The sequence below is a fragment of the Muscardinus avellanarius genome (assembly GCF_963383645.1).
Source record: "Muscardinus avellanarius genome assembly, chromosome: 14".
NCBI lineage: Eukaryota > Metazoa > Chordata > Mammalia > Rodentia > Gliridae > Muscardinus > Muscardinus avellanarius.
In genome coordinates, this window is record NC_137800.1 from 41594499 (window position 1) to 41607090 (window position 12592).

General features: G+C 37.8%; 1 protein-coding gene across 2 annotated transcripts in view; it reads right to left on the reverse strand.

Moving 5' to 3' along the window:
* The window catches only part of ZDHHC2 (zDHHC palmitoyltransferase 2), a gene marked incomplete at both ends in the record, with an annotated part of 63525 nt that overhangs the window by 23770 nt on the left and 27163 nt on the right, over positions 1 to 12592 (reverse strand). Inside the window, 3 exons of one of the 2 annotated variants that reach the window (XM_080710065.1) lie at positions 280 to 400; positions 6288 to 6382; positions 8578 to 8669. In XM_080710065.1, the coding sequence (XP_080566191.1) occupies positions 280 to 400; positions 6288 to 6382; positions 8578 to 8599 (238 nt within the window). The remainder of the gene's footprint in view (positions 1 to 279; positions 401 to 6287; positions 6383 to 8577; positions 8670 to 12592) is intronic. The other variant, XM_080710064.1, reaches the window with a different exon arrangement.

Here is a 12592-nt window from a genome sequence, read left to right on the forward strand (position 1 = left end):
TCACTGAATCACAACTAGTTAGGTAGCCATAACAGAACCAAAGTCAATTCTGATTTGGTTGAGATCTCCGTGCCACAGTCTTACTCCCCATATTACCACTGTGTTTACTGAATTCTACAGGAAAGATTTCATAACTATCCCAGAAATAACACAGTATTTCTAAATAAAACTGCCAGGTGTTTGACAGTTCGGGGCATATAAATGCCTTCTAACACTTATTGGAACACATCATGGGGAATGTGTACTGTGTGTTCCAAAGTACTCAACAGCAATGCTCACCTCCAGACATGGTCCTAGTGTAGATGGGAAGATCTTTGGCTGCTTGCCTCAGAACTTCCTGATGGGCTTCTCCTCTTGGCTCTCTCTCCAACAATTCTTTCTCTGCATAAGAGAGATGGAACTGTGGAATAAATTTACATATTAATCAGTGTTTTCAAAAGAATGATGGCATATTGGTCTACTCCATCATACTCAAAGGTTAATATTAATGGTATATGGTATAATCAGGGAAGTGATAGAGTTTGAAATCTGAACAAGACTGTTAACCTCATGGACCACTACCATGCATCTAAGAAAGGAGTAATAATAATATCTGATAATATATTTCTTCATTTAATAGCATAATAGTGTATAATAATAATTATACTTACTTCCTCAGGTGTTTGCAAAACTCAAAAATAGAATATGTAAAAGTGCTTATAAATGTGTTCTAAATATTAATTATATATTAGATAAAATGACCCAGTTAATAAATATAGCTTAATAGATGAATTTTATTTGGATACCATTAGGAACAAAAGTAAAAGCAAATAATCAAGCAAATTTTCTCACATAAATAATGTTAAACTTAGGGGCAATTATTACATAAATTTTCCTTCAGTACTAAAAAAAAAATCCCAATTATTCATTTTCATTTTTTGTACTGCCAATTTGGCCACACTAACTAAAAAAAAAAATGCTTATTTCAGAAAAATAAAAATTTGGGTCCTATTTGACTGACAGACACATGCACTTGCCCAACATATACATGGCTCTGTGTTACACACACACACACACACACACACACACACACACACACACGTTTTAAAAGTCTGTACTGTATTAACTTCCATAAATATGTTCCAAAAATATGTTCCAAGAGACATGTATAAGGATAATCAGATAATCACAGCATTAGTGGTTGAAATGTAAAAAAACTAAATATCACCCAATGTCCTCTGGAAAGGACAGTAGGTAAAGAAATTGTGATAGAAAATATCCAAATCTGCAATTAGCATTTAACGATTAATGAACTATAGCTGTGTAAAACAAAGGACTGGAATCTCAACCAATTGCTGAAAAGAGCAACAAAGTCATCTTACGGAACACACATGGGATGATTCCTCTCCTACAAAACTAAAAACAGCAAGATAAACAAACTCTGTATCATTACTTAAGGATACATGTATATGTGATAAAAATTAACAAAATGCAGACTAGCTGTTACTTACTGAGGAATATAGGGACATACAACTGGGAAGTATGCAGGAGATAGGGAAAATATAGTGTTTTATATATTGGCTGAGTGATTGGCAGGTGTTTTCATTTTCTTATTTTTTAAATTGTACATTGTATATACTTTCTTATATGTATGAAATATTTCAGAGTTTTTAAAAGGTGATCAAAATATATTAAGGAAAGAAAAATGATTTCATGAAAATTAGGTCATGATATTTGAACCTAAATCTTTACCCTGAGAAAAATAAATATAAAAATCTTTAATTAACCACTGACAATTCTACTGAGGTTATTTTAAAAAGAAAATAAAATCTCCAGCTTTCAAATGGAAATAATTTTTAAGCTACCATAAGATTCCTGTACATAAGACCATTTGTTTAATATTGTCATAAAATTTCAGGTCTAATTTTTTTAAGAAAAAAGTTTTCTCCAGTTATAAAATTTACCTATTATGAATTACTCTAAATAACTATTTCAAATTACACTTCAATCAGTCCTTTTTATTATTTATTTATTTATTTATTTATTTGCAGTACTGGGGGTGGAACCCAGGGACATTGTACCTCTGAGTTACAACCCCAGCCCTATTTTTTTAGTCTTTTTATTTTTGAAATGGTCTCACTGAGTTGCAAAGGGCCTCACTAAATAGTGGAAGCTGTCTGAGAACCTCTCCAGTCTCCGCCTCCCTAATATTGGGATTACAAGCATGCACCACCATACTCAGCAACCAGTCCTTTTTATTTTTATTTAATTTTACTTTTTTTGTATGGTTCTGGGGATGGAACACAGGGTCATTCGACCTCCGAGCTATAACCCCTGCCCTATTTTTTGTTCTTTATTTTGAAACAGGGTCTCACTAAGTTGCAGAGAGCCTCACTAAGTAGTTGAGGTTTCCAGTCTCCACCTCCTAAATGCTGGGATTACGAGTGTGCACCATCAGACAAGGCAACCAGTCCTTTTTAAATGAACACAAATAAATAAATGAAAATCATATTTAGGAAGGCTTAGTGTATCTTTTCTATCAATTACTCTTCATCAGTTTTTTTTGTTTACCCTAAATCTTCAGCTTAAAAAAAAAGGGTTTTTTTTGCACAGTATTCTAATTCCTAGAACATGTAAAGGAGGGTTTGTGTGGCTGTGAGCAGCATTGAGTGTGAAGGCTCAGAGGGGGCTGGACAGGAGAAGCAGCAGATCTAGATATCTTGGAATTCAAGGGAAGGTTGGGAACCACATTCCCAACAGGTGAGAAACTATCTCCCAATTGGATAAGGGTTCATTCCATTACTTTCAGCCACTCTGAAAGAGAACTTTGATGGGAATATGCTTGCTTCTTGGGAAACACAGGGAAAATGTCACATTTCAGATCTGAATAGAACTCAAGATCTGAGTAAGGAAAATTCAAGTTATTTATTGACCTATCATATGCAGTCATCTTGGTTTACCAGAGGATTTACCGGTAAGCTGCCTCAAATTTTATGTTGGGCATCATGTATCTATAGATGACATTAATTTAAAATAAAAACTAAGAGTACTTTTAATGTTTTGAAACAAACAAACACACTGGCAAATAAACATAGGTACTAATTTGTCTTAAAAGAACTGGGTATCAGCCGGGCATGGTGGCACATGCTTGTAATCCCCGCGCTTGGGAGGTTGAGACAGGAGGACCGCACAGGTTTGAAGCCAGTCGCACTGCCTTAAGAGACCCTGTTTCCAAATAATAATAATAATAATAATAATAATAATAATAATAATAAAGTATAAAATAGGTCTGGGAGTGTAGCCCGAAAGTCAAAGGGCTTCCAGGAACTGTGTTCCAAGAACTGTGTATCTTGTTTGAAGTCTTTGGTTTAGCAGGCAAGATGCAAATGATGCTTTGAGATGCCAATAGTCAATAAGGGCAGTATCTATCGACTGCACATGCTGATTCCTGCCTAGAATGCTGTTCCTCACACTCTTCCTGTGGATGGCTCACGTTAACGTCTCCTTCTCAGAGAACTTCTGCGACTCCTTTACTCAGTGAGCACCCGCCAACTCTCTCCCATTCCCTGAGGTCCATGTGTGCTTTCCTTATGTTACCACAACTGAAAATGATTTCATTTGCTCATTTGTGCTTTGCTTCTATCTCTCACAAACATTTAACTCCGCAAGGGCAGAGGGAGTCTCCGCACACAGTAAGCACTGCGTTAAAACTGTGGCTGAAAAGCCAGTCCTGGTAGGTCCAACCCAGATCACTACATGTGAAGGAAAAAGTTACCTTAAACCCTTAGCCCAACTTCCCTTATTGAGACTACCTTTCTCTGTTCCGGGATCCATCCAGGAAACCAAATACTTTTACTTGCCAAATCTCCTACGGTTCCTTTTAGCTGTGGCAGTTTCTCTGTTTTGAGTAGCACTCTTCAGGCATTTTGGAGGGTGCCCATCTATCGTAACGTGTCTTAGGTTTTTCTCATGATTAGACCAGGGTTCTGGGTTAGGGGAGGAGGGACACAGAGTAAAATGCCATTCCCATCACGTCCTACCAGGGCACACAGCACAACATGCCTCATCGCTGCTGATGTCACGCTTCAGCCTCTGGCTGAGGGAGTTTTTGTTAGGTTTCCCCATGGTGGAGTTCCTCATTATTTTCCCTGTCCCATCCCGTATTCCTGAGAGGGTTCACCACGTGCAGCTCACAGTTAAAGCATGGGGAATTTATTCCTCATGTACTTATATAAATTATTTGGAGTTCTGCTGTGTAAGATTTTCTTTCTTCTCCCATTTACTTTTTATTTATGCATTCATTTATTTACATCAGTAATTTGTTTTATACTTTGTGTTATAATCCAAAACTGTTGTTGCTCAAATTATTTCACCATTGGCATTAGAAGTTTCTTCAGCTGGCTCCTATGTTCCTTTGACATATTCTCATCAATTTTTCTTCTGAGTATTCCCTTATCTTCTATCACTATAACCTGCCCCAAGCTCATCTTGAATATTTCCCGCCATAGTCCTATAATTAGTGATTTTCCCAAGGGAGTTATCTTCCTTTTTCTGGTAAATTTTAGAAACCAAGTTCAGGGTTCATACATAGTTTTCAGATTAAAGAAGAGTATGAGTTTTAAAGTATATACAAATTTTAAAAAGAAAACTGAGATCTAATAAGAAAGAAAAATATTCACAGAACCATATTTCTTTGTTTGCTGTTTTTCACTTATGTAAAAATAAATATAACCTCACTAGTATCTAAAATGTACAAATTAAAACATAAAACATTTTTGCCTGTTAAATTTGCAACTAAGTTTTCTTAAAATTACATGTAATGCCAAGCACTATAAATGGTTACGATCCGTTTGGGAAATAATCTGGCAAGTAAGTTAAATTTCCTTGATCTAGGAACATTTCGGAGAATTTATATGAAGGAAATAATCCAAAATATGGGTAAAGCTTTATTACAAATATGTTAATAAAAGCATTATGTATAATATGCAATTTGGAATCAGCCTAAGAACCCAAGATGGGTTGTGACTAAGTAAAAAGCAGAGACTAGAGAAACAAAGGCAATATATAATGGATTCTAGTCTGGACATACCATTAGTTGTGTGCAAATATCTGTGGTTTGGCTTTACTATCCTTTTCCAGGTCAAATATAGTATCTATTGGCCTGTCTGACCACAGCTGAATTTCAAATTGATTACTGGAGGCAACTTACAAGTGATATCTTTTTTTAACATGGCTCATTGACACTAAACTGTTATTACTAATGGTGAAATTTATTTTGATTCAACAAACATGTACAAGACTAAGTAATTTCTTTAGAGTAACCAAGCTAATGTTTTCACTTTTTTCCCAAACATTTCAACAAATATGTACTGGACTGAGTGACAAGATTATAAACATGTGTAAGATACAGACCTTTGCTTCAAGAACATTTAGCCAGACAAAAGATGCAGAAACAGAATGACCTTTTAAAATACAAATGTAATTTAATCGCATCATTCTATTTAACGTCTTCTGGAGCACAAAATGCTGGCTGTCCCTCAGTAATTATTTTTCTCTTCCTCTGTTATGGTTAACATGAGCATCGAGAATAATGACTATACTCCCAGCTTTCCATGTGAGTAGATGTGACCATATAATTACATTTTAAAAGTAGTAGAAATGGCATTAATAAGTTCCAGAGAAAGTACTTAAAGGGGAAGACATTAATTTCTCCTTTTTCCATCTGCTGGCTGGAATACCAGCATGATTGCTGAAACTGGAGCTCCCCTCTGATGCCAAGAAGCGACTTTGTGAACAATGGCCACACATGGCAGAATAATAAGAAAAAGTGTAGGTATATGGAATCTATAGATTCACTATCAGTTTTTTTGAATGTAGATAAAATGAGTTAAGCCATTTGTTGTTATTGTTGTCTCTGGTAGATGACAGCCAATTAATACATCTTTAGTATAATAATTATAATAGTGTTCTACGTACCTTCTAGCTCTATCTACCTACCTACCTACCCATCCATTGTGACATTAAAGTAGACATGAAATGCAATATTCTTATGTCTGACTCTAAAGTGGAAATAGAATGAATCAGGATATATAGCAGATTAATACTGAAAATAAAATAGCCATCTGGTTCAAAGATAATATTTACCAAGTAAAAATTCAAGTATTTATTAATGGACATATTATTTTTTAAATCCAAGAAATTATTACACAGTAAGCTTGCAACATTAACAAAAAGTAGAAATTCATTCTTCAGATATTGCTATGACTGATTTTCATCTTAAGGATAAATTTACTAATATTTTAACTTACTTCTTTTGAAGGATTCATTGGTAATGTAAAGATAGTTTTCCAGTATGACCAGACAAACATTGCAAAAAGTAGATGATAAGCCATCAGGCACACAACTAAAATAAGAGAAACATAATTATCACTGTAATATGCAAATATGTCAAATGATGGTATTCAAAAGAGATCTGCTTGTTCTAAAACAGCCAACTTACCAATTATAATAAATTATAAAAGTTCATTTACATCATACTAGAATAGGCACGACTCACTGAATATAAATCTAAAGTCAAGAGATTTTTAAAAATCCCTAAATGCATTATGAGGTCTACACTCATAAAAAGAGCCTGTCATCTGTAGACAGGCCCATCTACTGGAACACTGGCAAATAGGGACCTTTCCTAAGTTGTAAAAATAAGTCAGTTATGCCTACAACTTTAAAGAGTAAACACAACATTAGACAAATCTTAGCACTGTCAGGCTTTCAGAACTTTGCTTTAGCCAGGTGTGGTGGTACATGGTTGTAATCCCAGCCTTTGGGAGGCTGAGACAGGAGGATCACCAGTTTGCAGCTAGATTCTGCTACTTAGTGAGGCCCTCTGCAACTTAGTGAGACTCTGTTTCAAAATAAAGAATAAAATACAGGGCTAAGGGTGTTGTTCAGAGTTAGAATGCCCCTGGATTCAATCCTCAGTACCACAAGAAAAGAAAAAAAAAAAAAGGAACTTTGCTTTACTGACAGAAACAGCAAAAACAGTCCTTTCTGAGAAGCTGTTTGTCTACTTAGCTCTAATCAATGCTGGTGGCCCTTGTAAGGACAGCATATTTTAAAAGGATAAAGGAACGGACATTTCTCTGTCCATTTGAACAAAGACAGATTTCCTCCAGAGGGAGTTCATGTGCTTTATCTATCACCTGGGACAATTGTTATGAAAAACATTTTGAATAGTTTTTTCAAGATAGTGTGTATAAACGTACTTTATGTGGTGTTTTAAAGTCTTGAAATAGCACATATATTTAAAAACATTAATTTTGTATGTAATAATAATAATAATCCATTCTGAACAATGTAATAATATGCAATTACGTAAGATATAGTTGAATAACATACACTCACAATATAGCATGTTTGGAATTTTTAAAAATTTAAAATAATTTTTAATTTTTCTAAAGAATGATGAGACTCATATTTAAAAAATCACTCAAAATTTAAGTTATCCTTTAAGGCACTTAAATGAGTGTGAGATGACCACAGCTAGTGGTAGTTTTCATGTAGGTGAATGTAGATGACTTGGTTATTAGCTAATATTCTGAGATGGGAGAAAACACTCTTGATATCCTTGTACCTTAGAGCCACAAGGATTCTTGGAACAATTACCGCCATTTCAGGGCACAGCTCTGCTCTGTTTCAGAGCTGAGTGCCCCCCAGGTGTTGCAAGCTTGTGTGTTGAAGGCCTGGTCCCAGGGTAGCCATGTTGAGAGGCGGAGCCTTTGGGAGGTGAGTGCATTGTGAGGGTGACTGGGAGGTGATTGATCTGACCTGATCAACTGGTTAATCCACTGATGAAATCATAGTTTAATGGGATACTGGAAGATGGTAGAAACATTAGGAGGTGAGGCCCAGTTGGAGGAAGCAAGTAACTGGGAGCCCTGAAAAGGTATATTTTTTGTTGTCTTCTCTCTCTCTCTCTCTCTCTCTCTCTCTCTCTCTCTCTCTCTCTCTCTCTCTCTCTCTCTCCTTTTGCTTCCTGGCCTCCATGTTGCTGCTCTTCCCCACACTCCCTCCATGTTTTCTGCCTCACCACAGGCCTGGCACATGGGAGCCAGCTTACCAGGGGCTGGAACCCCTAGAGCTATCAGCCTAAATAAACCTTTCCGCCTTTAAGTTGGTTTTCTCAGGTATTGCCAAGTGTCTGATAGAATTCAGTCTGGAAACTTAAGAGAAATGAAATGTGGAGCTGGGCGCAGTGGGGCACGCTTGTAATCCCAGTGCTTGGGAGGCTGGACAGGAGGAACCAGATTCATGGCCAGCCTCAGCTACTTAGTGAGGCTCTCTGCAACTTAATGAGACCCTGTTTCCAAATAAAGAATAAAAAATCGGGCTGGGGGTGTAGCTCAGAGGTAAAATGCACCTGGATTCAATCCCCAGCACCGCATGCACAAAAAAAATGAGAAATGCAATGTGATTAACTCCATCTTACTTCCATATTCTCAAAGAGTAATTTTTTAAAACCAGCCAAATCTAAATGGATACATTTTTTCCAAACTACATAAAAGATGTTTTATCTATAACAATAGCATAAATATATTTTACCTTGTTCGCCAATGTTTTCCATGGACACTATAGAAACAGAAGAAAAAAAAGATAGGTAATAGGTTATATGAAGCTTATGGCAAACATAAGGTTTGATAGAGACAGAAGGCATTTTCGTAGGTTAAGAACTTGGCTTCCCTTCAAACCGACATTCTTTAAATATTGGTTCAAATTTACTTCGAGGAGAGGAGGCATGCAGTGTTTAGGGGGAGGGTGGAGGAGGGAGACCGGTGCTGCAGTCGGCCACGCACACGCCCATGCTGCGCACCTCAGCCCTGCCTCCCACACAGCAAACAGCTCCTCAGTGTCCCCACTGTGGATCTAAGTCCCATATCCATTGGCTTATTAGTTTCTCTTCCACAACAGGGTTCAGACAAAAGCACTGTTCTTCAGATCATTACATTTCTGGAGCCATTCACTGCTCTTTATAAACTGGCAACAACTATCTGGTTAGCTCTCTAAACACAATAAAATGTTGTGTCCACAGCACGTACTCTTCAAACTCCAACAGTACAAAATCTCAGGTCAGTGGCTCTCACTGCTTGCTGTTGTTTGATGAGGGCTCAGACAGTGCATGGGAAGCCGCTATCTCTTAGGAACTGTTGCAAATATCCCAAGTAGCAGGAATATTAAACAGGGGCCACAGGTGCAAAACTGCATTTAGTAACTTAGACTGTTTTCTTACTTTGTGTATTGTCTATCTGTTCTGCTATCTATGTGGTAGTACTGTGGTTATAATTATGGCCTATCTCAATGGTACCAAGGCGGAGTTTTACTTAATGTGTTTTTCTTCCTGGTCAGCTTTCTAAAGGGATACAGGATTCTTGTCCTTGGGCCTGGGATGCAGTGTCACTGATTTAGCGAGGAATAGTGACACATGCCTGAAATCCCAGTACTTGGGAGGCTGAAACAGGAAGATTACAGGTTCAAGGCCAGCCTCACCAACTTAACAAGACTCTCAGCAACCTAGTGAGACCTTTCAAAAAAAATAAATGAAAAAAAGGCTGAGGGTATAGTTTGGAAGTAAATACCTCTGAGTTCAATCTCCACTACCAAAAGAAAAAAGAAAAAAAGAAAGATGCAAGAAAAAAAAAAAGTCACTGGCTAAGAAAGCACAAGAATCAGAGGATAATGTGAGACTTTTAAGATTACCTGATCCCACCAACCGCCCTCCTGAGCTAACTACTGAATGTCAATGTAGGCATTTCTAGGACCAGCAGGAGCCCACAGCTTTGGAAAGCATCTGTTCCATTGCTAGATTGCTCTAAGAATAAGAAAATTCATCTGTCTAGTGAGCTGCAATGTGTTTCTCTGTGGCTTCTAGCTGTGATATCTAGGCTCCCAATCTGTAGCAATAAAACAGAACCCAAATAATAGAGCTTCAAATATTTAAAGTTCCTGTGTTCCCTTAAACGCTCTCTTTAAGCCCCCAAATATATCATTTCTAGATCTTCTATGAAATTTGACACCAACCCTTTTAGCATGTCTCATCCCTTTGAAATGATTTTCCCTTCACCTGATTACTGCTTTGTATCATGAACCAACAACTAATGCCTCAATATTCTTGGGATGTGGTATAAATTGTTTGTTGGAGTTTGCTTTTGGCACCTTTTAAAGGTTTCCTAGGCGCCCAGCTCCTATGAACATTTCTGACCTCTACAATGGGCCAGGCTGCTGACTTAGCAACAGCTTGTCCTACAAGTCTGGTTGCAAATCAGAGGCTGCTCAGAGTTCACTTTCTCACAGACTCTCTGCAGTGGTTCTTCTGAGGCACCGGAACGCTGCAGGCAAGCTTGTTTTCTGTATCTGAGCCCCCCACCATGACGACGCGTGTTTCCCTAGGCACGGACTCCTGTCTCCATAAGGGCTCCACGCTCACCTGCATGCGTCCTGAGAGATGTGCTTCCGAGCCTTTGGAGCAGCTAATTCAAGGAAACTGAAAAGCGCTTTGACTTCATTTGTGCTTTTATGTATGAATGACCCTAATGACCATTCCCGAGGTTCTAGCACTTTAAGGAAATTATAATTGCCCCTCCATGACTCTAATGTCAGAAACGACATCAGTAGATCAAAATGGCATTCAAGGAAATAAGCAGAGTTAATAAGAGTTGATCATCTTTTTAACCTGGAACACCATTAGTTGAAAATGAATTCCATGGCAACTTTTTAAAGCTATTTTTGCCATTAATAGCTTGTTTTTACCAAAATGTACTTCAAAATCCACAGATGCTTTAATTGGGGGCTGGGGGAGACCTGAAGATTTAGCCTAGAGCGCTTCTAGCTCAGAGCCTCAACCCTATTTTATTTTTTATTTTGAAAGAGGGTTTGGCTAAGATGCTGAGAGTCTCACTAAATTACTTGAGGCTGGCCTTGAACTTGCAATCTTCCTGTTCCGATCTCTCAAGTACTGGGATTACAGGAGTGTACCAACACATCTGTCATTTATTTATTTATTTATTTATTTATTTATTTATTTATTTATTTATTGGCAGTACTGGGGATGGAACCCAGGGGCATTCTACCTCTGAGCTGCACCCCCAGCCCTACTTTTTTTATTCTTTATTTTGAAACAGGGTCTCACTGAGTTGCAAATGGCCTCAATAAGTAGCTGAGGCTGTGCACGAACCGCAATCTTCCTGTCTCTGCCTCCCAAGCGCTGGGATTACAAGCATGTGCCACCACACCTGGCTTATACTTATTATTTTTTATGGAGAATTTTTTATTTATTGGTGCATTATAGTCATACAACTTTTTTTTTTTTTTTTTTTTTTTTTTTGCAGTACTGGGGTATTCTACCGCCAAGCTACATGCCCATGCCTATTTTTTGTTCTTTTCACTTTGAAACAGCGTCTCACTAAGTTTTGGAGGGCCTTACTAAGTATCTGAGGCTGGCAGCAAACCTGCAATCCTGTCTCAGCCTCCCAAGTGTTGGGATTACAAGGGTGGGCCACTAGGCCCTGTCATACATCTTAATGGGGTACAATGCGGTAGAGGGATACAAGCACACAACACTCATTTAGCTTCCCAACTTTCTGCCCCAATCCCCCCACCCTCCCTCCTTCTCATTTTTGGCTAAATGTACATCACACACATTATAACTGCCCCGTCCCCCTCAGTCAGGTCACCTCACCTGCTCAACTGTGGTTTCTCCTTCATCTAGAGTTCCTCCTCTTACCCATTTTCTCCTTAGCTTCTTCATATCAGGAAAAGCATCCAATTTTTTACTTTTTGTGACTGACTAATCTCACTTAGCATAATGTCCTCCAGTTCCATCCATTTCCCTGTAAATGATATAATTGTGTTTTTCTTTACGGCTGAGTAAAATTCCATTATGTACGTATCCCATAGTTTTGTAATCCATTCATCTTTTGATGGATATCTTGGCTGGTTCCATAGTTTGGCAATTATGAATTGTGCAGCTATGAGCATAGATACACATACATTAGTTTAGTAGTTTGGTTTCCTTTCTTGTGGGTAGATACCCAGAAGTGGTATTGCTGGATCATATGGTTGGTTCATTCCCATTCTTCTGAGGATCCTCCATACCACTTTCCAGTGTGGCTACACTAATTTGCAAATCCACCAACAATGTTTTAGAGTTCCCATTTCTCTACATTCTTGACAGTATTTGTTGTTGTTTGTGTTTTGAATGATTGCCATTCTAGTTGGAGTTAGGTGAAATCTCAGGATAGTTTTGATTTGCATCTCTCTGCTAATTATGTCGAGCATTTTTTCATACATTTATTGACCATTTGAATTTCTTCTTTTGTGAAGTTGTCTATTTAGTTTCCTTGTCCTTTTTTTTTTTCTTTTCTTTTCTTTTTTTTTTTTTTGCAGTACTGGGGATGAAACCCAGGGGCATAGGGGCATTCTACCTCCAAACTACAACCCCAGCCCTTTATTTTATTCTTTATTTTGAAACAGTGTTTCTCTGAGTTGCAAAGAGCCTCACTAAGTAGCTGAGGCTGTCCGCGAACCGATATCCTCCTGTCTCAGCCTCCCAAATGCTGGTATT